Source organism: Callithrix jacchus, chromosome 15, assembly GCF_049354715.1.
Source record: "Callithrix jacchus isolate 240 chromosome 15, calJac240_pri, whole genome shotgun sequence".
Taxonomy (NCBI): Eukaryota; Metazoa; Chordata; class Mammalia; order Primates; family Cebidae; genus Callithrix; species Callithrix jacchus.
Window position 1 is genome coordinate 67490578 of NC_133516.1, and position 26446 is coordinate 67517023.

A 26446-nucleotide genomic window follows, 5' to 3' on the forward strand; every position below is an offset into this window, starting at 1 on the left:
TGCATTTCCACGTGTGCATTTATTGTTATTGCTCAGTATAGTGTTGAAAAGGCAGACAAATCCCATTAATTACAAAGAGCACAAGCCAAAGATACAGAGAAATAAAGAATGTACAATAAGAGCACAGTCACTTCCCAGCCCCGATTATCCCAGAGCCCCCCAGAGCCCGGGCAGCTTATGGAAGCTGGAGGCGGCACCATTCCCTCGCTACTCTATTATAAAATATATGCACACAAGAGTTAGCAAAGTGTGGTGACCCCCGAGAGGAAAGGTCCGGGAGGGAGAGCACCACAGGCATTACAAAACAGACTTAGGGGGCTGAGAAGGGCAGTCCCAAAGCAGCCTCCAATATCGTTTTCAATGGAGGGGGTGATGGCTGCTGCCCGGGGCTGGGGACCCTCCACCCCCATGTGGGTGGGTATGATCTCCACATTAAAATCAGGAGAGCTTGGTTTGGAACTTTGAAAAGGCTTGGGGACTTCCTGCTGTTGTCTGACTTCTGCTCTGGCTCTGCAAGGCCTAAAAGCCTTCAAGAAATGCTCCTCCCTACAAGATCCTCTAATGGTGGGATTTTGGACACAATAGCAGGAAAGAGATTTGGGTGGGAGGCTTGTCAGTGCACCAGGTTGGCAGCCTCCTGTAGGTATCCCAAGAGTGGGCTAGGGGAGTGAGGGTTCCGAGAAGGCCCAGGCAAGAACTGCCTGCATCCCAAAGGTGCTGGAGACTCTGAATTAAAGAGCAAGAAGTGATCCCCCCAAAACAAAATAAAACAAAAACAACAAAATTCCAGTTCAGGAGAGAGAGACAGGAATAAAGGTTTCTCCATGATGAGAATTAGAAGTTCAGACGACTGGGTCACACACTCTTTCCCAGCTCCAAGCCTGGGAGAGACTCCTCTTTCTCATCTGGACCAGGGACAGATGGCGGGTCCACCCCAACACAACCAAGGTGGGTGACTTTGGTGCCCAAGCTGCGATTGAGTGGGGGCTGGTGGTCTCCCATGACAACTCCTGGGCTTAGGGGACAGGTGAAACGATGGGAGGAACAGCAGGCTTCCCTCAAGATCAGGATGCCCTTTTTGTCCCTCTTTATAGGACACAGTCTATTTCACAGCCCTGAGTGGACAGTAATTACAATGAGTTGGGGGAAGATGATGGCACAGGGAATGACAGGGCCCAAAATTTGGGATGGGAATGGGATGGGGGTGGAGGACTGGGCACAATTTAAAGTTTATGTGGAAGAATAGATGTGAGAATAACTGGGAAATTTTGTAAAAGAAGAGTGAAGGGACTCATCCCACCACATAATTAGACATTAGAAAGTGACAATAGTTAAAATCGTATGGCTGGTGCCAGATGAGACATCCAGGTAAGGGAAGAGAAGTTCCAGAAATAGATCCAAGTCTATATAAGACGTCAGTGTGTGGTAAAGGTGGCATTTCAACATGGTTTGTGAAAAGAGTAGCTTCCAATAACTGGGAGACCCAGGACAAGATAGGCTCAGAGTCCTTGAGCTAGTGCAGTCATTTTAATTGGTCCAGTCTCAGAAACAGAACCACCTCCTTCTTGTCATCTCTATGCTGTGGCTGGGACAAGGGGACAAGGGGCAATGGTGAGAAGTTGGTGGGAACAACAGAGGCTGCTCCTGAGTTAAAGAAAGCTCTGAGTTGCAAGAAGGAAACTCCTCAGAGCTTTCCCAGCTCACCTCCAAAGATGAGTGATTCTGCAGCGCCGGGAGTTGCTGAACGGGCTCCCTACCCTTCCCTCATCTGTTGAGGGGGAGACAAGTTGGTGAGCTTAGCTCTCAGAACCGAATCTGCTACCTTCTCCCGGAGCCCTTGTCCAGAGGGCAGAAAAGAAGCTACGTGGATGGTGCAGTCCCAAACTAGAAAAAAGTATATATTACAGATATATTTACTACGTTCTGTTTGATGTTTTTTGCCTTTTTTAAACCACAGACATTTCAGAACCACACTGTGGGAGTCAGAAGAGCCAGTGATTGAAAGCATAACCATTGCATAGTATTAAATGAACAGAGATGGTGAGTTCTTTATTTACAATTATTGTCTAGATAAAAAAATTCATAAAAACAGATGGTCGTAAATTATTTACCCCCTAATGGGGTGAACTGCCAAACGTACCCCATGCTGCTAGATATAGGACGCAGAGTGCAAGCTTTATGTACTATAGTGAGTTTTGACAAACCAACCATTTCCTGTGTGTGTGTATGTGTGTGCAAGTGTGAGAGTGAGGGGTGCATGTGTGCAAGCATCCGTCATTCCTGACAAGAGAAGACCAACACGAATGCTGGCATTTTTCTATCGCTCCCTGTTCCCCAAGGCAGGCTCCGCTGAGAACCCCTCCTGGCTCCAAATGAACATGGAGCAAGGTGTGCAAACACAGCTATCCTGATGTCATGGAATGAGGTCACAAACACATGACTGACCAAAGAAAGGGGGAGATGGAAAACCGTGAGAAAGGAAACTCCAAAAAACACCATGTTCCAAGGCTGCCCATGTTTTGCACGCGCAGGTCTTTTCTTCCTCATAGGAGAGCAGCGGGCTGGCTTTGGTGGCCTTTGTACTGGACTCCAATAAGCACATCTGAGGGCTGGTCACCCCTTTGGGTCTGCAGTTTCCTCTGCTGGATACATTCAGATATATTTCTTCACGACATTCAGGTGGTGCGCTCTTGAAAAGTAGGTCCTCCTTCCAGGAGGATTTTGCCAGGTGGGATGGGCTGACTTTGAACCCCAAACCCTCAAGTTTTTCCACAGCCATCCAGATGTAGGCCCTCCCAGCTGACTATGGCTCTTTTCCCAAGTGGCTCTCATCTTGTTTGTGGAAGAGTTCTCTGGGCCTGGAGAAGGGAAGGGGCTGGACTGACGCAGCCACTGTGGGGAGGGTCAGCATGAGGAATGGATTTTGCAAGAGAGGCGGAAAGTGTTTGGTTTTCCTCAAAGCATGGGACATCATTGATCATGGTATTCAAAATGTCTTTTGCACTGTACAAGTTTATGGAAAAAGATCATATGCTGAAAAGTCTCAAAGCAAACTTTGTATTAAATACAAAAGTTCTTTTATGAAAAACGCTGAGACCCACAAAGTGCTTAGCAGTTAAGAGGCTGACATACAATTAAATAAGCTCTTATTAAGTGGGATTACTAGTGCTGTTGTCTTGGGGAAAAATAACCACCTTTTCTCACCTGTGATACTGTAGGGTTTCAGAATGGCTTTCTGTTTGGGAAAGCAAGACTTGCTGTTAAAAGGCTACAGTATATATTGTGACTACAGGAAGACAATTTGGTTTAAAATCACACTGAATACATCTCAATATACACATCATAAGGTTCATTCGGATCTAAATAGTGCAGAGAAAAAGGCTATTCTTCAAAAATAAAAATAAAAGCAGCAAGCCATACTGATCCTCATCCAATATGCCAACAGCTCAGACGCTGCCATTAATAAGGAAATAAACCTGTAAGTTACTAAAAAAAAAATCAACACAATACCATTTATAATATTTCAACACTACCTCGATCTCTGTACAGACAGTGCCAAAGAGAACCTGTGTTTGAAATGCTCTTAGTAAACGCAAGCGAGTTTCATTGAGAGAAAAGTCTTCGAGCAGTGCTTTGCAGATCCTGGTATCCTTGGGCCAGATGGCCGTTAGTGTTGCAAACCCAGGAAGCCTTCTCTCCTCCTCTCCCTTTGTCTACGGAGCATGTTGTTAAACCCCTCAGGATGGCAACTCGGTGGCATTTGGTTTCTGCCTGAGCCTCTCACGGTAGTGACAGTATTGAACGGAAATAGCAGGCAAAAATCAGAGCATGGCTATCATAAAACATCAAGGATGCAACCCAGGGGAAGTGTCTGTCGGGCCGAGCTGTTTTTACAGCATCTCAGCCACCATGTTCTTAAACCGTACAAATAGCCAAAGACGTTATCTACAGGTTTGTAAACAAATTACATTCTTCTTTTAGGACATAAATAAGTTAAAATAGAGCAATTTAAGCAGAAACAAGGCAACATGCCGGCAAAGAAACTTTATATATCCATGTATATATTTATATATATTTATATATATATATATCTACCTATCTATATGGACGTATACGGTCTTGGAGAAGTATACGTTGATATAGATACAAAGAAATGGATATAACCTTGTGAGTGTCTATGAAGTTCTTCGGTTCCATTGGTGCAAATCTACTAGGCGAGTTAAGCTCTGCAATTTCAAAAAGTTATTAAATTAATCTATACAACTGAGACCATGCTGCGCAAGCATTTCAAAAACTCACAGACCAGTGGATTGGATAAATAGTCTCAGAAAAGAGTCTGTTTGCAGTTCCCGCCTAAGAAAACAAACAAAAAAACCCCTCCCCAACCCCCCAAAACCAAACAAGGGGAGGATTGAAAGTGTACAGTACATTCATGCGGGGGACGTGGTGGCTGGGCGGGTGCATGGCTGGTCCATGTCTCGGTAGGAGCCAGGAAGGGCTTATTTTGGGAAAACCGCTCACTCCCGTAAGCCCCCAGGGGAGATCCCGCCCCTTGCCTTGAAGTGAAAAAGAGTTCAAACAGCATCGCAGCCAGAGAAAGGGTCTGTTGGTGGAAACGTTGGTTTTCTCTCCAGTATTTGGTTTCCGGTTGTTGCTCGTTGCTGCTTGGGTGAGTTGGGTGCCTGGATGGATGGGTGCCCGGGAGGCGGGTGGCAGCGGGGTCCGCGAGGGCAGGCGGGCAGGTGACAGGGTCCTCAGCTAAAGCGACGTCTCCAGGCTGTGGATGGGGCTCCCTGGACTTGAAGAGGTAGCTGATTTGCTTGTGTCGGTCGTCAGGTTGATCCCACTGTCGATGGCGCTGTTGTTCTTGTTGAGCGATGATGGCGGGCTCGAGTTCTGCTTGAGCGCGGCATCTTCTTCCAGGTCGGTGTCGTCAATGAGGGGGATGTGGGGCTGGGAATCTTCGATCCGGAATTCAGGATGAGCCATGAAGTTATGGATGGAGGTTCGAGACTCAGGCTTTTCTAATCCTTCATAGAGAGAGCTACGGAACGCCTTCACGACGCGGATCTGCAAGGGAAGCACAGGGGTCAGGAGCACCGCCCGGGACCACAGCCAGGCTCCAGGGACTCACAGGAGGGGCGGGCGGGAGAATGGGTAGGGCACAGCAGGTGGCTGGAATCCATAGTCGCTGGGTGTTATTAGCATCGCCAGGATGGGGGAAGAGTGAAAAAGGGGGCTCAGGTTATAGGTATCCTTGAGCTGGGTTTTAAAAATCACTTTGATTTTGGTAGAAACTACAGTGTTAGGACAGGAGGAATCATCAAGCACCATCAGAGAGATGATGGGAAACAGTGGTTAAAAGAAGCACAGTCGACTCCTGCGGGCACCCACACCTAGTGAGAGACTGAGCCTTGTTCACTTTGAAGCAGAGGTTCAACCATGCAGACGGGGAGGAGGACCAGGTGAGAATCAAGTGGGAAAGAGGAAAGGCTATTAAAAAATTCATCTTAGAAAAACCACACACAGTTAAGAAACCATACAACATGAAACAGGTTACGTGTCACAAACAGAAAAGGAACAGAAAGGAGAGACGGTTGGATGAGATGGGATGAGAGAGACACATGAGGGCCAAACAGAACGGGAACATTGAACCCAAGGCAGCAAAGCAAACCAAAGCCAACCCAGGGCTTTCTGAGGTGCAGGGCAGAGGCAGCCAGAAAGCACACGGGAGCCGGTGGACGGATGACATTTGGGGGCGGGCTGCATGCCACGCAGGGGCTGGGAGCCACACGGCACACACAGACGGACACACGGCTACACTTGGAAGCCTGGACAATGTGAACGGAGGTCGTTTGTACCCAGCGTTTCTTTCCTTCATGCATTTGGGAGGTAAACACTCGAGTATAGACTCAAAGCCCTGGCCGGCCAGTCATTGGAGCTTGCTTTGGGGTCTCTCATTTCCTGGGGGATTTTGTTTGTTTAATTGTGCTTTGAAAACACAAAACCAAAAAATGAGGCTGAAATCAGATGGCCAAACCCAGCGCCAGTGGGATTCTGGGGTGTGTGGAAATGAGTCACAAAATAGCGAGTTCTTTCATTTTCTGTCTCAGTTGTGAACCACACATCCTGGGGCCTCAGTTTCCTCCGCTGAAGAATGGGAGGAGGCTGGTCATTGAGGCTTCAAGGCTGGTGGGAGGAGCACTGGACTTGGAGGCAGAAAGACCTGACCTGTGTCCTGGCTCTACCACGTTGGGTGCCTTGACTGTGGACAAGCCACACTAGCTCTCTGGTTGTCCTCTGTCCTGCCTCACCGGGTGCAGAGGGACAGGACCCTCACTTGGAAGAGAGGTGTCCCTTCTCTGGACTCCTGGGAGGGGCAGCAGTGCCTATCATCTCAAGAGTCTGATGGGACTTGGGACAAAGGTGCCTCCTCCTCTCGTCCCAGCCGCAACTCAAAAGAGGTGGAGAAAACAAGGTGGCACTGGCACCTCCAGGACAGAGCCTTAGTCCTAAGGCTGCTGTGTGCAGGCCAAGTGGCACCCACCTGCAGAGCAGTGGCTGCCCTACACCACAGGCCTGTGGGGAGGCGGAGGACTGGGCGAGACGGTCGTGGGGAGGCCCTTGAAGTCCCAGGACTTGAGCTGTCAGCGGAACCCAGGGGCAGCTCCTTTGTGGGACAATGGTGGGGAAAGCCCTCTTCCATGGAAGTGGAGTTTCAAGGTGACAGTGGTTGATGATTTTAAGTGTCATCGCTGAAGGTTTGTTTTACTGTTGCAGAGGGAATTCTTTCTAAAGCGTGTCATACGCTTGTCTGACTTCTAATTTAGAGTGCACAGAGAAGAATTTAACAAAGGTTTGTCATCCTTCTTGGTCTTAGGTAAGATCCCATGGACTGGCTTGTTTTTTTCCCTTGCTGTCAGCCATGGCTTATTAGTTAGTGCTGACTTTTCTGTTTTCTGAAAAGCACCTCTGTCCTTTCACCTTGGATACTGTGAGCTGGGACTCCAGGGTATCCCACTGCTGGGATGGTGCTTTAAATAAGAGACAGCAAGTGCCAAGCAAGAGTCAGCCAGACATGGCCTTCATGCTGGTGCTCCATCATGGCCACTGTGGCTGCTCTGAGTTCTCTTTCCCCCTGGAGTTCCTCCTTGTGGCTCTGCAGAGATGGTTCACATTCTGATCTCCTAATAAGTGAGCTGCTACACTCTTGATTAACTGAAAACAAAGAAGGTGCTGCAGGCCTCAGTGTTCTTATTTGTAGAATGGGAATAGCAGTCATGGCTGTAGCTACCCAGCCTGGTGCTCAGTGTGTTGAGGCTGAAGTGCAATTCAGATGCTGACTGGAATACGTAGTGTATGTGTGGGGCCAGGGGGTGGTGGCAGGACCCTGTCATGTGACTGACAACGCAGAGGGGATGACACACAATGAGATGAGGCCCCTCCGCCCTCCCCCTGGCATGGAGACAACAGAAAAGATGAACTGCTCTGGACAAGACTGGGGACAAGACTTTTCGGGACACCCCGCCACGGCCATCTCAAGTCTCCACTTCGGTTCTCTCCAAGGCTGAAATGGAAAAAAATATGGGAAAAAAAAGCTCTTCCATCTCCCCTCCCTGCCTACCCTAAAGGTGGGATTTTTTTTTTTTTTTTTTTTTTTTTTTTGCATAGCTGCGTTTGGGCGTGGGGGTGAGGGGAAGGAGAAGAAGGGACCCAGTGAGTGGGGTTTCAGATGTTTTGGTTTCATCAGCACAAAGGGAACAGGGAGACCTGTGCCCGTTGTCAGAGGGCTCTGAGGAGATGCACAGGCCCCGGTCTGAGATGGGTTCGACATACTCGAATGTTTACCCGGCTTCAAGGAAGCCAAGAGTCTGGGATTGATTCACATTCATTTCAGGCTCAAGGTTAAAGACTCACAACCTCTTTTAATTTCACTCTCTCTTGCTGAACTCTGTGTCCAGGGTTCTCTAGCCCTCTAGGGAAACAAACACATGGAATATTCAGACAGCGGAGAGGTCTAGGGCCCCCCCACAAAGCAAGCCATTTCCTTGCCAACCCAAGGTTGTACTAAATTAGTTACCAAAACACTAAGGAGAAGTCCAGCTTTCTTCCCTTTTCATTGTCTTCATTTCTCCCCCTAACAGTGCACACTCCTTGCCCTAGGAGTCTTCAGAACCAGGAATCTGCAGGGGAAGTGGGAGCAGGAGGTGCCCTGTCTGTCTAGAAAGGTATGGCATCCAGAATGTGGCTGGGACCTGGCTTATGGGGCCGGCTCTTGGCTTGGGTGGCCCGAAGGAGCAGGACTTCCACTGATAAACGTGGAGCCTGCTACAGACTTGCTAAGTACAAAGATGGTTTGAGATGAGTTAGAAATGTGAGGCGGTGAGAAAGAGAGGCTGTGTGGCTTTGCCTTGGATCAAAGTGTGAGGTGCCAATCTTGTCCTTGATCACCAGTGGGAAGGTGCCCTTCTCCCCAGTCCTGGCCATGCTGGTAGAGTTTCAAGCTGAGAAACAGCTTCCCTGGCCTTCCCTGGAGGACTGGTTCCTTTTCACGTGGACATGGGCGTGGGCACTGGTTCCGAAATGGAAGTTCAGCCTCTGTGGCTCCAGGTCTATGGGCCTGCCTGGGAAGCGGTGTGAGTAGTGGGAAGAATGAGGGACTCCAGAGTCTGACCTCTTGACACACCCTTGCTGTGTGACCCTGGCCCCATCTGTGTCTTTCTCTGTGAAATGGATATATTGGCACGTCCTCCCCTCCTGTATTTCAGTGGCGAGGCATCTGTGAAGCAAAGGGAGTGGGGAACTGCTCCGGAAATGCTGAGTGGGGCTCAGGTAGAAGGCACTAGGGTGCGCCATTAAGTTTCCAGGGCAAAAACAAACTCTTTTTTGAGTAAGTCAGAAGAGTGCACCGATTCATTCCCTCCCAAGAGTCCTCAAGCCATGTGCCTTGTGACTGCAGTCAGGCTTACCACGTGCGTCTGTCTGCTGGGGCCTTCGTCTCACGGTGGTGCCATGGGAGGGGAGGGCCTGCGATGTGTTCAGGGGCTTTCTTTACCCCAGTGTCCCGGGTCAGAAGTCAGGCCTTGTCCCAGGCCTTTGTGGTCAACTCTTGATAACCCAGGGGACAGTGGATTGACTTCTTCCAGGGCACACTGGCTGCAGGTGTTTTTGCCTGAGCAGGCACACGGCCAGCCTCCTCTGCTGGGGAATCCCTAGGAAGCAGATCCTGCTCAGAAGGCTGGTGGGGGTGCAGTAGGGGTGAAGGAGTTGCAGGACAGTGGAGCTGCCCACTTCCTCATCCCATCAAATTGAGGCCCTTCTCTCACTTCCTGGCCACCTGTTTAAACCTCCCTGTGGGAGGAAAGCATACTGGCTTCTGCAGGGACCTTGCCTGGTGTCTAGAGGGCCCTCAGATTCCTTGGAGACCAGAGGAGGCAGCACTGTTGTAGACACTATTCAAGCAAAAAAGGCACAAGGCTGTGTTGGGGTAACATGTGTGCTGAGACCACAGAGGCTGTGATCCTGTCTGGGAACCAGTGCCCTCAGGCAGGGGTTTGGTCAGGCTCTTTTTAAGGCCACACACTCAGGAAGGGTCTCAGGAGGTACCCAGAATGACAGGCTGGATTCTGTCACAGAGAGGGAATGTGAGATTCTCCAGAAGGCATGACGAGGGGAGAGGCAAGATGGTGAGCAGGGCGGGGAGTCCTGCTGGGTCCCCTGAGAGGATGAGGAGTCAGGGCAAGGACTGTCAAGTCGGCTTTGGCTGAGCGCCTGGGCTTCTTTTCCAAGACTGTTCCAAAGTTGGGGTAACCATGGGCTACAGGGGACTGATCTGGCCTGGAAGGAGGGTCAGTTTAGACACCACACTTCTGTCTATGCATTTCTGCAAAGAAGTGTTGTTCCTGGACTGGCCCTATTGAATGGTTTTAAAATGATGCAGAAGAAAAGCTGAGAAAGAAGTGGCTGGGGTTTGAGAGGAGAGCTCTTGCTTCTAGACTGAGAGAACTAAGATGAGGGGCTAACTCAGCGAAGACTGCCAAAGGCAGTGGGGGTGCCCAGTGATGGCAGGTGCACTCTGTCATGGGAGGCTGAAGTACTGCCCTTCAGGAAAGAGGCTGAACTGGGATGGATGAAGAACTGAGCCTTCACCTGGAAGCCAGACTCCCGGCAGGCAGCCCCAGCTGGAGGGCTGTGGGAGTCACCGGGAGGGGTGGCAGGAATGGAAGAAGTGGATTCTTCCCCATGTAGCTCTCCCTGACAGGACACTTGGTCACTGCACCTCAGGATAGTTGTGGGTGCTGAGCAAGGCTAGAGCTGAGCTGGTGCAGGGACAGAAAGGAACTGGGAGGTTAGCTGGTGAGGCTGCCGCTAAGGCAGGAGCTCTCTGGTCTAAAGGGGAGGAGGATGAGACCAGTGTTGCCTTCCCCAAGAAATTCTGGCAGTGGCTGCCTAGTGATAATATCTCATGGAAATGTGACTCAGATACCATCTGCTCAAATGCATCTCCATTTCATCTTGGCTCCCCAGGCCTCCCCAACACTGCGTTTCTGTGCTGACCAATGAGCACTGAGGGCTCCTTCCCTGCTTTCTGCTTCCTTCCTGCCACTGTGGGGCATGGGCATTTGCCGTCAACAGGCTCTCTGTGGCCCGTCCCTCCTGTTGGAGGCGCTGAGGGAGGTGCTCCCACTAGCACATGGGGTTGCCTGCTTGGCTGTGGGGGTGTGTGTTGTGGGTGTTCTGGTTCTAGATAGGGATACAGGCCTTTTATAAAGTTTCAAGAGATGAGCTGGAGTCTATTTCTCATCAAAGAAGTTGGAGGCTGAGACTGACACTATGTCAGCTGGAGAAGACCAGAACCAGGGGATCCCCGGCAGTTCAGAAGGGCCCAACTTCTGAAACATCTGGGAACGAAGCAGGGCGGCTGGAGGAAAGAGAGACTTGTTCCCCATGGGGCCTGAAGTCACAGGTCCAGGAAAGAGCCAGACAAAGCCAGTGATGAGCGCTGTAGATCAGAAGTGTGAGGAGATGAGCTTGGCAGGAGGGAGATGAAGGAGGGGCCGGAGTCCCAGACCATGCCTCAGATAAAGGAGGGCAGGATGCCGAAGGGTCAATCAGGTCCCTCTGGGCCTGCTGGCAGCCAGGCAAGACGTGAGGCTTGACCCACCATTTTCTACCATGGGTCAAGCTGAATGGACCAGGAACCTTGTCTTTTCCAGAAAGGCTTAGGACTTCAGCATGTTCCGAGCTCTGCACATGGAGAGGCATCTGCAGGGCAATTAATGCTGTCAAAAGTGCAAGGGGAGGAGGGATGGGAAGTGGACAGAGACTCTGAACTGCTGGGGTGGGGCCTCCAGGCCGTGAGCTCCTCCATGGCCTGGGACCCCTGGCTGACTATGACTCTTATCTGCAGTGACCTCTTGACTCAACCATCCCCCTTGACCATGACCCTCATTGCTGTGGATGCCCCCTGACCAGCTGGGAAAGTCTGGATGATGTGACCCTCTCCTGGCTGAACCCCAATGTGACTGTGACCCTGAGGGGCTTGCTCCCCTTGACCCACAGGGACCCTTCTGCTGACTCTGACTGCAAGACTGGGACCTCCTGTCCAACTCCAACCCTTGCCTTGGCGGTCCAGGCTTTTCCTGACTACCTATGACCCTGGGCCAGTGGGACACTCTGTGTCCCCTCCATGACTGACCCCTCTGGCTGCCGGGACCCTGTGGTGGATTGGGACCATTTGGTCACTGATGCCCTCTTGACCAATGGTGATCCCTTAGCTGAACCAGACTTTCTGGCCACTTGGGACCTTAACAACCCTCTGACTGACCCTGGTCCACTGCGTGACTGCCACCCCATGACTGCCACCCCATGACTGGCTACGCTCTTCTGACCAATGGGACTCTCTTCAGTGGCTGTGACCCTTCAGCCCCCTGGGCCTGATCGTGACCAGCTGCCCCCCATGTCTTCTGGTGCCCCAGCCCCTGCCTGCCTGGGAGCTGGCATGGGCAGTGCCAGCCGGAGGCAGTAAGGAGTCACACTCACGCCCGGCTGCAGCAGGAGGAAGGCTGGTCGGAGAGGAAAGAGCATTGGACAACGACACGCGACTAGGGCTAGAGAGATTGGCTACGTCCTGGCTCTGGCTGGTGACCGAGGACTGTCTCCTCAGGGCCCCCTGAAAGGAGGCCCCGCTCTTGAAAGTATTGACTACTTCAATCTGCAACGGAGGAGAGAACGAGACAAGTTGCGAGAAGAACGAACACAACAGCTACATGACTGACAGGCGCAACGTCACAAGAACAGCCGCAGCCACGGCGACAATGACAACGTCACTTAAAACAAAAATACCAACACACTTCAAGGTTCTGAAAGATGTCTGCTCAGCTCTGGGCCCACCTGCAGGCACCAGGGTCCCCGGGAGGACACAGGGGCTTTGGCCTTTGTCCTGTGCTAGTGGCTGAGGGGCCAGTGGGCTAGGTGGGGCCAATGGGGAAGGCAGTGATTAAACATGCCTGGAGAGAAGAGCGCAGTGTTCAGCCTCCCTCAGGTACAGGCGTGGAGCTAGAGGGTGTGGTGGGGGCCATGAGGTGGACAGAGCTTGGCCCAAATTCCAGTTCTGTCACTTACTAGCCAGGTGATCTTGGGCAAGTCACCTCTCTGAGTTTCTTGTTCTTAAGAAGGGTCAATGCCACCTGCCTGGCAGGGTCATCTGTGTGTGGCAAAGCACCTGACCCACGCTAGTGTTCCACAAGAGGCAGGCAAGACAGGCGCCCCTGCCCACTCAAGAAAGCGCAGTCCTTGCTTCTTCCTGTAATTTGCAGACTCCTGCATGCCTTTGCCACCAGGGCGGTGACAGCACCAGAGCCATATTCACTGTCCTGGACCTCCCAGGAGGTGGGGGTCGGCTGGGAGGGCTGGCTGCCAAGGTCCTAATCAGGGAAGGTGAGCCAGGCCTGTGTCAGGCAGCTCCGGGCTGAAACCTGTTTCCAGTCCCTGCCCCAGCTGTGCCAGCTCTGTAGAAACAGCCATCTCCTTCCTAGACCTTGATAACCTCTACACTGGGGGAGTCACCTCTACCTCCCAGGGCTGTGAAGGTTACATGAGGTAAGGTTTGGAACAGGGTACAGAGGGGTGGGAGGTGACCCAGGTGAGTTATCTGACCCCTCTGGCTGCCGGGACATTGGATGGAAATGAGGTACAGGGCTATGTCCAGCAGGACGGTGGCCAGGTGTGTACCTCTACACCACGCTTCTCCCAAGTGTGCTTGGGCATGGAGGAGCTCCCACTCCAGCTCCCTGGGTGGTCTGGGCAAGAGACCCACATAAGCCCTTCTGACCCTCCCCTCGCAGGGCTGTGATAGCCCCTGTGAGCTATAACACCTGCCCAGACATAAGGGGCCCCTGTGAGAGTGTGTGGGGTGTGTGTGTCGGGAGGGGCGTGGACACAAGTGTGTCATGTGCCACATGGCAGCCATGCTGTCTCTGCTCTGGGGAAGAAACCTGCTTCTAGCTGGCTATGCCCTGTACCTGTGCTCCCCTGGTGTGCTTGGTGTGTGCATGTGTGTCTGTGTGTACCTGGGGATGACTGACATTTGCTCCCCACAGCCTCTCCACACCCTGGGGAAAGCTCGGGAGAGTGACTGAAGCTCCTGTGGAGGTGGTAGACCACCAAGCTGACCACCAGGCCCTGGGGGACCCTGGGCGAACTGGCCTGCAGCTTCTGTCCAGCCTTGCACAGCCTCTCCTGGTGGCTGTCCCCAGCCCTGAGCCACAGTCCCCTCACTCACCTCTGCCCTCAGAGCCACCCTTCCCCACCCTCTCAGTGAAACCCTTCCCCACCTTCTCAGTGAGACCACGGTGGGTGTGACCCCTCCCATATCCCCTTGCTGCCCCAAGAGGACACAATGGGACCTCCCTGAGGAGGTCATGCTGTTCCTTAGCAGCCACAGGATTGTGCACAAGGTGGGTATGCAAGTGGCTGGTGAGAGCTGGCCAGGACCCCTCTGTAGCCACCCTCCCTCAGCACCAGAGTTGGGCCCTGGGGGCAGCACAAGCACACTCACCTCCATCCCCTGGCCCGCCCTGGCCAGGCCTGGGCCCAGCCCCCAAGAGCCTCCTGTACCTGCGTCTGGATCCGATTCAGGCCTCGGAACCACAGGATCTGGCCCCGCCGCAGCTCCCGCTCTGCGTGGTCGATCTCCTCCACGTCCTCGTTGAGCTCCTCCTCCGGGATCTCCTCCTTCTGCGTGAGCCTGCCTGCCTCCTTGAGGAACTTGAGCCTGCTGGTCGGGATGGTGGCGATGACCTGCAACGGACTCTGGCCATCAGGACGGCAGGGCTGCCCTTCCCGGTGGCCTTCTTTCCTTGATACCCGCTCTTCCACCTCCCTCCTCCTACCCACTCGCCCAGGCACAGGATCAATCCACTCCTTGACCCACCTCACCTGTTCCTCAGCCCAGTCTTTGACAATTTCTTAATAATTTGCTTTTTAATTCACTCATTCAGAGTTGGGGGACACAGTGGACAATCTTGGCCTCTAGGAGTTGGACAGCTGTGACTTTGAATGCCCCAGCCAGCCCTGGTCCTGCGGCCTTGGGCAAGTCATTCAGCCTCACCAAGCTTTGGTTTTCCTAGCTGTAAATGGGGGCCGCTCTGGGTGTGGTGGGAACTGGGCATGGTGGAGGGTCTAACTCATCCTGCATGAGCCTGGCCTGTGGCTGGCCCTCAGCTCTCCTGGGGTCACTTATTCCTCTGTCCCTTATTCCTCCTGAAGTCACTGGACCCTGAGGGCAGCCAATCCTGGACTGGGAAGGCAGTATGGGAAGAAGCTATGCCTTCATTCCTAATCTTCCCCAAAGGGCTTGTCTGTGGGGCTGAAGACCCTGACATAGGCCCTACAGGGAAGCTGAGGTGGCAGATGTCAGAGGCCCCTTCCATCTCGTCTAGGGACAGACAGGCACTGGCTTGGATGCAGCCTCAAGGGCTCCCTGGGAGTGTAAGGTCAGCACTACCCATTGGCATTAACCTTAGTCCTCTGAGTCCATTTCCTCAGACACTGGGCCCATCCCCTTAGAGCCTCCTGTAGGGTGTGGAGCCCAGGGTGCCCAGGGAATGGAGTTGCTAAGTCACACCTGGTTAATCACTCTCTAAAGCAACTCCAAAGGTTAGAGGAAGTCCTTTTGGATGAAATTAAACTTTCTTATTTATCTTTTAGTTAACTTTTGCCACTGTAGCTTCTCAGCCTATCCTGCAGACAACTTGAGGCAAGACCAATGTCTTCCACCCATGGGGTCCCACTACCTGGATGTCTAGCACCTTGGGAATAAAGCCCCGTAGGCCCTGAATTGGTTCTGGGTCCTCCTCCCAGGCACTGTGTCCTGGATCAGGAGACTTTGAGCTGCACGCTGTCAGAGCTGTGATGGGGTCTGGAACTCAGGCAAACGTAGAAAAAGAAACTGGTGGGAGAATATTCTGAGGTCAAAGCTAGAAGGGCCCCTAAAGAGCCTCCAACCCAGGGGGCCCCAGAGCAGGGGCAGCTCTCAGATGGCCACAGGCACAGCACTGAGTAACACTGCAGTGTGGCAGAGTATGTCCCGCTAGTGATCCCTGTGAATGCTCCAAAGGACCCTGATTGACACCAGCTGGCCACCAGTGCCTGCAGACCACTGAGTCATCTCCCTTCCTAACAATCTATTTCAGCCTCAAATCCATGGCAGGCCATGGCTCCTAGCTAGAGTTATAACATCATTCTTATTACATGAATGTTTTTGCTAGCTTCCATTTATAACAAGTGATACTGATTTTCCAGTTGTCTTGGTAATATGATGTTGCCTTTTAAAACAAATTTAAGTTTAAAAAACTGACGTGATTGAGAGAAAATATTACATAAACAACAGGAGCAGTGGTAGATAGATATAAGGAAAAATCAGAACCGTGGTACCCACAGGACCAGTATGGGACCTGGTACAATCCCCCTTGCTCAGATGTCCAGAGATAGGGAGGGCCTTGCCTGGGGTCTGGCAGCCCATTTCTGGGGGTCCTGGTTTCTCCATCCAGTGCTGTCTCCCTTGCCCTGCTAAGAGGCACCTCCTGCGACCTACCAGGAACTTACCTGACCCCAAACGAGCTCTCCTAACCCAATGAATATGCACCACATCCACTGGTCCAGCTGCAGTGGAGAGCAACTGAATGGCTTCCCTCCAAACTGCACGATCACTATCTGGAGGTCAGAGGGGAGCAGAGAGAGAGAAAGAGGCTATCAGGGGTCAGCACAGAGGGCTTGGCTCTCAGGGCCCTGCCCAGGGGCTCCAGCTGCTTGCTACCCACCCCAGGCCTGGTTAGGGTTGGGGCCTCACTACCTGGATGGCAAAGGTGCCCAGCACGATGGTGCAGAAGATGGGGTTCCGGAAGATGCCGTCAAAGACATTGCGCTCGCCGTGGATCTTGCGGGCGTTGATCTCGTTGAAGAGCTGCATCATGACGAAGGTGTTGAAGATGATGGTGTAGTGTTCTGAGGGCGGCGAGTGCAGGGGCGCGTTCCTTCCGCTGTCAATCTGGAACATCTTCTCACCTGCCAAGTGAGAGGGCGGGGCTGGGCTGAAGGCCACGATGGGAGCATCAGAGGGGAGATGCCCGGCCCTTCGTGGGGGCCTCTTCTGAGCAGCAAGGTGAGTCCCCAAGACAACAAGGCATGCTTGGACACTGGGGGCCAGGCCAGGTGGCCGACCTGTTGGCTGGTCAGAGGGTAGGAGCAAAGGTTCGGCAAAATCCTTTCTCCTCTGGGGGAGAAAGGCCTTGGGGAACTGTCTTCCGCTTTTGCTGTGGAAACCTGATAAAGGTGAATGGCCAGCCATGTAACTGGGTGACATGGCTTGTAAAAAGCGACCCCAGACTGGCAAACTCATCTGGACTGTGAGGACAGGATACCTGTGGCAGGCTCCGGGCTGCCCCGAGAGTGCTGCTGCTTGTACTCAAGCATGTCGCTTGCTGAGACCTCTGCAAGTTCATGGGGCTATTAGAGATGCCAATTACTATACGGAGCCCAGGGCTTCTGGGCCAGGCTACAGGTCCTGTGTCTTTTTGCATAGCTGAGTAAAGTGGTGCCAGGAGGCTTGTGGAGTTTTCTGGGTGATGTCCCAAGACCACCCAGGGTAGGCACTGCTCAAGTGGCCAAGCCAGCAAGCCGATCGGGACCCCTGCCCTCCTCTCCTCTCCCATCCCTCCTCTTCCTCTGAGTCTCTTCTAGCTCTGCATATAGGTGGCTTTCTCTAAGCCTTTTCATGTTAAGTTTTACAACAGTAAAATGTGTCCCGACACATACTACTTTCAAAATGTATAAAAGGTGACTGCTTTTGAGGAATGGGATCCATGCCCCAACTCCATCACACTCTGGGCTCTGGGGATGAGTGAAAGGCCAACTCTAGGAGGCTCCTGTAAGGGGAGCACCTGCCCCAACTCCATGTGGGACTGTGGGCCAGACCCTTCCCCTTTCTGGGCCTCTGTTTCTTCATCTGTGACCTGGGGGTAGGCTTTACTGGGATTGTCTCTGAAGCATCTGTGGAAATCAGGCCAGTCTTAGCCCCAGCCAGACCTGGTTCTGTGCCTTTTCCTCAGTCTGGCTGTGTGCCCTTGGCCAAGTCACCTCACCTCTCTGAGCCTTGGTGCCCTCGATTGTAAGGTGGAGTGGAGCCAATGTGCTTGCCTCACTGTGTGGAAGACCCACCAGGCAGCCCAAGTGGAAGCATTGTGAGAATCAGCGGTGGTGGTGTGGGCATGTGTGCCCTTCCCAGGAAGCCTCACCGAGGGTCCCTTCCACGGGGCCAGGATAAGGCATTGGAATGGGTCTGAGAAGGGACCAGTCATTCTCCCCTCGACCTCAGGAGCCTCTGGGGCTTCCATGCAGTGCTTCAGCACCAGACAGGGCCTTGCACAGTAGGTACTTGGTGCTGGGATCTGTCACCAGTGGAGAAAGCCACTGATGGCTTTGGGGTCAGCCAGCCAGAGCTGGGACAGGGTCAGGTCCTGTTCATGACTTGCTGGTGTGACTTTGGGCAACTTACTTGCCTCCCTGGGCCTCAGTTTCCCCATTGGCAAAACAAGAGGGGTTGTGACTCGAGAATGCTTGGTGGGAGCCATGGTGCCCCCAGAAGGCAGTGGCCCCGCCTGGGAGAGGTGTGGGTGGGCGAGGCGCTCACCAACAAAAAGCAGGGTGAAGATGAGGGCGAGCTGGTAGACAGCGTGACCCAGGATGTTCTTCATCATGGTCCTGGAGATGAGCGGCTTGTTGCGGCCGTATGGCTTCCTCAACAGCAGGGTCTCTGTGGGCGGCTCAGTGGCCAGTGCCAGTGAGGCAAATGTGTCCATGATGAGGTTCACCCAGAGCATCTGCACGGCCTTCAGAGGGGAGTCCTGGGGACGGGCGGGAGAAGGTTGTCACCTGCGCGCCCACCTGCCACTGTGAAGTGCTGGGTGGGCTCATCGTGTGGTGCCCGCAGGCTCCTGCTAGAGGTTGGAGGCTGACCTGCCCCTTGGCTCCCCAGCAGGCATGGAGCCACCTCTCTGACGGCCTCTCTGGAGAACACGCAGACCTGCCACCTCAGCCCCATCTTCCCCACCATGGGAAGTGAGTCCCCCACAGGTCCAATGGCCACCAGCTCCCTGCCTTCTGGTAAATTCAGCTGCATCTCACCATCTTCCCCCGCTTCCCCCCAGCCCCTGAGGAGGAGTCTCTCCTGGCTGAGGCCAAGACCGTTCCCACCGCCTCTGGTGTGGGCTCCTGCCTCCTCCACCCCCGCTGCCTCCTCCCTCTCGAGCTCTCCTACAAACAATGCCCATCCCTTGCCCCTCAATTTCTCCTCCCCTCTTATCATTCCACCTTACCTTAAAAAATTATTGTGCATATCTATGACTTAAAAATTAATACATTTCAAGGCAGGAAATGTTGATCAATAAGGAATAGCAGAAGCAGCTAAAACTTGTCAAGGACCTCACCACTTGTAGGTCACCGCTGTCCAGGTTCTGGGAGGGACCCTTCCAGACCTGTCTCTGGCTGAGTGGAGCTGAGTCTGCTGTCCCCATCCTTCCTCACACCCCCACACGTCTTGTCAACAGCAGCCCGACTTTGGTCCCTCCACACCTCCAGAATGCCTCCCTCCAATGTCACCAGCACGTCCTGCGTCATGAGTTGCAGGACCTCTTCTCAGCTTCATGTTACTGACCTCGCCCTGGCACTAGGCCACTGCCTCCCACTCGCAGTCCTGACCTCAGTCTCCTGGTTGTCGTCCTCCCCTCCTCCTAACTCTGTGTTCCTGCCTTAGCCCCATTCTCCTCTCCCTGTGGCTTTAGCCACATCCACCTAGAGGCCTGTGAACACCTCCTCCAGGAAGTTCCCAAAGCCTGTTAGCTCAACAGCCCAAACTGACTACTCTTCCCACCGCTACTCTCCCAAGGCCCAATATACCTGCATCTCTTCCACTCATCACCTCCTAGGTTTCATCACAGCCCCTGTTCCTGGCCTTCTCTCCCACCTCCTCCCTGCCTCAGCCTTGCTCCCCCTGCCCCGGCCTCCCCACCCGGGTCTTCTCTGATTCCATATGCCTCGGGGTCAAGCGTGCCTGTCCTCCTTTAGGACATGGCTTGCCACCAACTCAATCGAAGACCTCAGGCTGACAGTTGTCTCAGAACCTCAGTTTCCCTATTTGGCATCAAGACCTTCTGGTCTCCAGGGTGCTGCTGCCCTGGGAGTGTTCCTAAAGCTGCCACTAGAGGGAGCATCTCATCCACAGACCAAGAAAGAGGGCCCGTCTGAGCAAAAGGAAGCCCCCAGCCACCCTCCCAAGGCTCCGATGCTCTGGGCTGGGGTAGCTGGAGCTGCCACCTATATTCCCCCAGCTCAGGAAGCAAGAAAGAGGGGAGCAGTGTTCCAGAGCCACACAGCTCTTGGGGCAGTGCTGCACTGTGGGCCTCTGGGGGCTCCTGTAGGCAGGGGCTTGTCTGCCCAGGTGGCTACTGGGAGGGTTGGGCCTCAGGGATCCACTGGGGCTAAGGGAGACCCATCCTCGCCTCCCTGGCTGGGCTGGTCAGCCCCTGTGGGGAGGCAGCCAGGCGGGGTAACAGGAGGCTGCAAGATCAACAGCAGGTCCCTGGCCAGTTCATCCTCTGAGCCTCAGTTTCTGTCTCTGTAAACTGGGATCTTCACAGTTCCCGCCTCGCGGAGCTGCGATGAAGCAGCAGTGAGTCTGCAGACCTCCTGGGCCTGCCTGCCAGGCTCAGTGAGTGTGGCTGCTCGAGACCCCTTCGTGGCATCTGGCCAGACTCCTCTCTGACACTCCCAGTGAGCGAGCACCCCGACTCCCTCGGGCTGTCCCCACCCCGCACCTCTGGAGGTACTCTGCGCTCCAGCCCAGAGCCAGGCCCCCACTGGCTCTTTGTTTTCATCCCGCTGCCTGATCCCCCTTGGGCCCTGGCATGCCCCGCCTCCCTCTGCCCTACTGGTGGCCAAGGACACTGACTTCTCTTGAGGATTCCCTTTCCTGCCTCCTGCAGTGAGGGCCCGGCTGTGAGCCTGACAGCTCCCATTTGCTGGGTGACATTAAACAAGTCGTGCCACCTCTCTGAGCCTCATGTCCTCAACTCCCCTGGGGCCAGTGCCTGCACCTGAGCTCTGCGACGCAGTTTGTGGTCCCAACAGGCTCTCCATCGATGGATGCCTCATCCCTGGCTGTTCTGATGTAGATTACCCTAAGGGCCCCGAGCCTCTCTGGGGGTCTCTGCCTCCCTGGGCTTTGGTATGGCCTCCTGAGGACCCACCTGTGTGATGCAGGCACCCGTGAAGGCCACAATCACGGCCACCACATTGACTGTGAGCTGGAACTGCAAGAACTTGGAGATGCTGTCGTAGACGTTGCGGCCCCACATCACTGCCTTAACGATGCTGCTGAAATTGTCGTCGGTGAGGATAATGTCTGAGGCCTCCTTGGCCACGTCAGTGCCTGCGATGCCCTGTAAGGACAGGGACAGCCGGCTGGGTGGGGTGGCCAGGGGAGTTGACCACTTCTAGCATCACCATCCTCACCCCTCCACATCCTCAGCTACGCAACTCCCTGGTACACACACCCAGTGGACCCAGCACAGCCAGACCACACAGGGACACTCCACTTTTCGTGATCCTCACAGACCCAGCCTCCTTCTCCCTCAGGAAGCTTCACCCTGGCCCCTTCTCCGGCTGTTCCCTTCTTCCTCAGCCTGCAATTGTCCCCCTTCACATAGCTCCCCCAGAGCAAGGAGCATCCTACGTCTTTCCAGGAAGACCTTAGGGCCAGACTGAGCCTTGACAACGGTGGGCACATGTGGCGGATGGCAGGTGGGCCAAGTGAACTGGGGTCCCCAAGCAGCCAGCCCAAGGCCATGTAGCCCAATCTCCCCAGCCCCACCACCCAGGCCCTCTGCGGGCCGCTCCTACCATGGCGAAGCCCACGTCGGCCTTCTTGAGTGCAGGCCCATCGTTGGTCCCGTCCCCTGTCACGGCCACCACCTGCCGCTGCTCGGTGTGTGTGCTGTCAATAATGCCTGTGGGAGCGGGAGTGTGCTCAGGCCCTGGGCCACTCAGAGAGGGGGCAGCCCCGGCCAGCCATGGCCCTCGGAGGGGCCTGGCTGGGCATGCTTCCTCTCTGGTCCCTGCCCAGCTGCCCCCTCTGTCCAGGCTCTTCCTAGCTCCAGGCTGGCCTACAGCTGCCAGCAGCATGTGCTGGGCTTCTTATTGGGCCAGTGCCAGCTTGGGGCCCCCCGTGGCCCGGGCCCTGCTCACCTCTCCAGCCCCCTCTTTGCTCTCTGCAACCTGTGGCCACACTGGCACCCACCCTAACCAGAAACACTGCATCCTCTAACTGCTCAGGGCCTACTCCACCTCTGCAGGGCTCCCAGCATTTTAGCAGGACCCCACCGTCTGTTCCTCCCGACACCACTAGCTAGCACCTTCTCCCTGGGGAGTCCAGGCTTGTCATGGAGGCCTTGGCTTTGCCATCTGCCAGTGACCTCTGCCCCACCCTTCTGACCCTGACCTCTCTCCAGACATTCATCTTCAATAAAACATTCAACAATGAACAAAATGAATAGATGACATGTGCCTTAGTCACTGAGCTGGGGCCAGTGGAAAAGGATGGGTGAAGGAGGTCATTGGTGAGGACCTGTGGAGTTTGTGGGACTCCTCATTCATGGTGTGCACAAGCAGGGATGTGAGTGGGCAGGTCAGGAATTTGAGTGTCAGCTTCCATGAGTCTCTTTTTCATTCTGCACATCAAATGTATCACCAAGACCTGCCAATTCTGGCTCCAAAATCCCACTGAAACCCTTCCTTTTCTCTCCGTCCCCATCCCCTGCCACCAGCGTCACTGAGTTTCCTCTCACTGACTCTGGGCTCCCCTCCAACCTGCTTCCCCACAGCAACTCCAGGATCTAACACCCATATCTGAACCAGTCCCCTCCCCTGGAACGTCATTCTGCTTGGCTTCAGGATAATATCCAGGTTCTCATCTCCACTTATGAAGTCCTCTGTGACCAGGCCTCAATCACACCCTGACCTCTTCTCTTCTCTCATCCCCTGGCCACCCCCGATCAGGGCTTGCAGTCCCACAGAGCTGGTGCCTCCTGGCCCCCGCTGGCCCTGTCTCTGCGTAGGCTGCTCCCTCTGCCAGAGGTGCTCCTGTCACCCACCTGTACTGTATTTTTGGCTCAGATGCTGCTTTTCCCAAGAAGCCTTTCTGACCCTCTGAGGACCCTCGCCCGCCGGTAATCAGGTCCCTGTAACTCTATGTGCTGCTCCGTCCTTGTGCATCTCTCTGGTCTGTGCCTAGCAGACATCGGCAGCTGGAATGAGGGGCTGAGTTCCACGACTTGGGGCCCACATGCTCCCTGCAGCTCTCCCCTCTTTCAGGCCCAGCTGCAGTGCCATGTGTTCTGGGAATCGTCCTGGGCTGCTCCCGCCCAGCTGGCATCAAGCCCACAGTTCCCCCATCCTGGACTCAGCCTCTCTGAGCTTGTCCACTTGGCACATTAGGCCTGAGTCTCCACGGTTCCCTCAGTCAGCCTGGGGGCTCCTCCAAGGCAGGGAGGGGTCAAATTTCTGCCCTGTGGCTCCCGGGCAGCACGGACCTTTGCATGGCCTGAGTGGTGCGGAAAGCTGGGTGGAAACCTCTCCCCAGACCCCCTCCCTGCCTCCAGGCTTGGGGTGGCCTGACTGTGTGCAGTCACCAGGGGCTGTCCTGTGGCAGCCTCCTATGGTCACATTTCTGTTCTGTCCCCGCAGACCTCTCAGCAGCGATTCTCACTGTGGGCCACACCTTCCTCCTCCACAGGTCTCCTTCCTTGTCTTCCCCACACCACTCCCTCCTGGCCGTCCTCCCGCCCCTCTAGCCTCCTCCCCTTGGTCTCCTCTGGTAGGTTCTCAACCTCCACCATCACTCGGGCAGCTCTTGGGTTCTGCAGCTCCTCTCTCCCAACCCACATGTGCCACCCAGGACTCTGTCTCAGGCCTGCTCTCCCTCCTGGCTCAATGTCCAACTCTCTATCTACTCCAATAGGTATAGACTGATGGGGTTCCAGATCCTCCTGCTCCTCATCCCACCATGACATCCAAACCCCCCGCCCAGCCCAGACCCCTGTACCACCCACACTTTCCCAGACCCACATCTGGCAGCTCCACTTGAGGTGTTGCCACTGAGGGCAGGTGACAACTCTTGAGGGGACAATCCTGCTGGTCCCTCCTCTGCCAGGAAATGCTCTGCACTGCAGCGTTAGTTTTCTAAAGCGATGCTTCTACCCTCGGAACCCTCCCATGCTCCCGAGCCTGGTGACAGGGTACAGGCCATGGCAGGTACTCGTGGGAGGGGGTCCCTGCAGGATCTGCCACCCCTGCACCTTCTCCAGTCTCCTGTAGCTTCCGTCTCCCGCCCCGAGGTCCTGGCCCAGGTCCTTGAAGGCACCTAGGGATCTTCTGCCTCTAGCCCTTTGCAGAGCAGTTCCCTGCCTTGCCCCAAGCCCAGGCCTCACCAACCCTGGAGCCCATCCACCTTCCATGGCCTGTGACCTAAAGCCTCCATAGGCCGAGTTAGAGGCCAGTGTCGGGCCCAGAGCCCCCCTGCCAGCAGTGCAGCCTTTTGCTCTATGCAGGGACCACTTATTCAACGCCTGCTGCATGCGACCTGGCCTAGGACCATGCCTGCCCTGAGCAGGGCTGGCACCCAGCAGGGCCTCAGTAAATGGTTATGGAGAGAATGAGTGAAGGAAGAGGGATGCATTGGGGGCCTTCTGCTCCCTTGTGGCTCTGGGGTTCTGGGTTTCTCTCCCCAGGCCAGATCTGCTTCCATCAATGTCGTTGGGCAGCACCTTTGAAAGAGGAATCCAGGATGTTTTAGGGCTGATCTCTGGTGGATACCTGCTCCCATAGCTATTTTACAAATGAGAAAACTGAGTCCTAGAATGGGATTTGCCCAAGGCCACAGAGCAGGTCAATGGCAAAGCCAGGACCGTGTGACTCTAAAAATGCACATTTGGCTGGGCATAGTGGCTCCTGCCTGTAATCCTAGCACTTTGGGAGGCCAAGGCGGGAGGATTGCTTGAGGCCAGGAGTTCGAGACCAGCCTGGGCAATATACTGATAACCTGTCTCTATAAAGAATTAAAAAAAAGCAGGCATGTTGACATACACCTGTAGTGCTAGCTACTTGGGAGGTTGAGGCAGGAGGATTGCTTGAGCCTAGGAGTTTGAGGCTGCAGTGAGCAGTGATCGCACCACTGCACTCTAGCCTGGGTGACAGAGGGAGACCCTGTCTCAAATAAAAAAAAAAATAAAGAGTCCCCAGCCCCTGGCCAGCTAGGCTCAGTGAGAGGTGCACTCTCCCTCTGGAGGGAGGAGCAAGACTTCCACTTTGGTCTCATCTCTTGGGTGGCTATTCCCAGGAGAGCCCATCCCTGGGGTCTTGGTCACAAATGTTGGTTGGGGGCCTCAGGGACCAGGCAGACTAAGAGACTCAAACTCATAAGCTCTGAGACCAGACTGAGAACGAGCAAAGTAGGCTGAGTGTCGGACGAGCAGCAGTAAGGACTGTGTCAAAGGTGAGAGAGCAAGATCTGCGTAGTCTTTCAAATTCATCATTGAAAAAGGCGCTGCACTGGCCACATAGAACAGGTGCGTGAGTCCCATTCCGCCCTGAGTTGTGAGCTTGGGACCCCACACATACCCAGGTCCATTGCTTCCTAGGGGAGTTGGAGGCCCAGAGAGAAGACTCTGTCCCATCTCCTTCTGACCCCTTGCAGGCTCCCAGGGCTGAAAAGGGGGTGACATAAGGCTGTGCCCAGATGTGGAGAGTCCAGGGTGAGGGGCCCTTCCTTCCTGGGAAGAAGCAGCAAGTGCCAGGAGAGGAGGGCCCAGCTTCTGGCCTGCTGCTGGGCTTCAGGATTGCCCATGCCCGCCCAAGTCTTACCTTTGACCAGGGTATGCTTGTCCGTGGGGGAGGAGCGAGCCAGCACTCGCAGCTTTGGCCAGATCTTGTCAATTCGCTCCTGCTCAATCTGGAGAGGGATGGGGAAGGGGGCAGGTCGGTGGGGTCGGGGAGAGAAACTGAGGCCTGGAGAAGGGAGGGGACATGCCCAGAGTTACTGGGCTCTCAGCAGCACACCGGCTGGCTTCTGTATAATCATGCAGCACCCTGCCTCCCAGCCTCCATCTAAGCGCGCGCCCCTGAGGACACTACACTGGGACACGCACCTCCCCCTTCTCGTTTCGGATCCTCCTGTTGAACTCCTTGCCCTCGAGGCATAGAAAGTCCTCCCCAGGATGGATGATGCCGCACTTGATGGCGATGGCCCGAGCCGTGTTGATATTGTCACCAGTGACCATGCGGACCGTGATGCCTGCCCGCTGGCACTTGCGGATGGCTTCTGGGACCTGGGCAGGAGGGCAGGGGCCATGGGGGAGGGCACCACCTCAGGCAGGTCCCCCCCACCCGTCTTCATGGATTCTAGAGGAGCCCTTCTCACAGGCTGCTTTACTGAAAGGGGACTAGATGACTATGAGATACTGATGCCACACATGGCACATGGGCCACAGCCTCCCTTCCCATGCCCAGGCAGGCATTGTTAATCGATCACACATCCTTTGATTAAATCCTGATGTGGTTCGCACCAGAGTCCCAGTGGCCACCACCTATTGACCATGATAGTCCACCTGGAGACAGAACCATTGGCTGTCTTGACCTGGGCGAAGACTTTGGAAAGACTCCTTGGATCTGGCCCCAGGTAAGCATGTGACCTTGTCCTTGCCTCATCCACATACACAGTTCCTGCAAACTTGACAAATCCATTTGTGTATTTTCAGTTTCTTGGGGAGACATTTGCATTTGGGGGCATTTTACTTACAGAATGTGACACAACTTTAGAATATAAAGGATTATGCTT

At 54.4% G+C, this 26446-nt stretch overlaps 1 protein-coding gene across 19 annotated transcripts in view; it reads right to left on the reverse strand.

The window, feature by feature from the left end:
* ATP2B2 (ATPase plasma membrane Ca2+ transporting 2) overlaps nt 1-26446 on the reverse strand; it is a 392914-nt gene continuing 366468 nt past the window's right edge. For 9 of the 19 annotated variants that reach the window (XM_035276284.3, XM_035276294.3, XM_035276289.3 and 6 more), the window contains 9 exons: nt 25758-25937; nt 25474-25561; nt 21457-21563; nt 20805-20996; nt 18191-18404; nt 16355-16566; nt 16108-16215; nt 14119-14301; nt 1-5070 (listed from right to left, as the gene is read on the reverse strand). In XM_035276284.3, coding sequence (XP_035132175.1) covers nt 4759-5070; nt 14119-14301; nt 16108-16215; nt 16355-16566; nt 18191-18404; nt 20805-20996; nt 21457-21563; nt 25474-25561; nt 25758-25937 — 1596 coding nt within the window. In that variant the 3' untranslated portion in view covers nt 1-4758. Of the gene's footprint in view, nt 5071-7920; nt 7976-12042; nt 12215-14118; nt 14302-16107; nt 16216-16354; nt 16567-18190; nt 18405-20804; nt 20997-21456; nt 21564-25473; nt 25562-25757; nt 25938-26446 lie in introns of all 19 variants that reach the window. The other 10 variants (XM_078351636.1, XM_078351634.1, XM_035276292.3 and 7 more) reach the window with 4 other exon arrangements.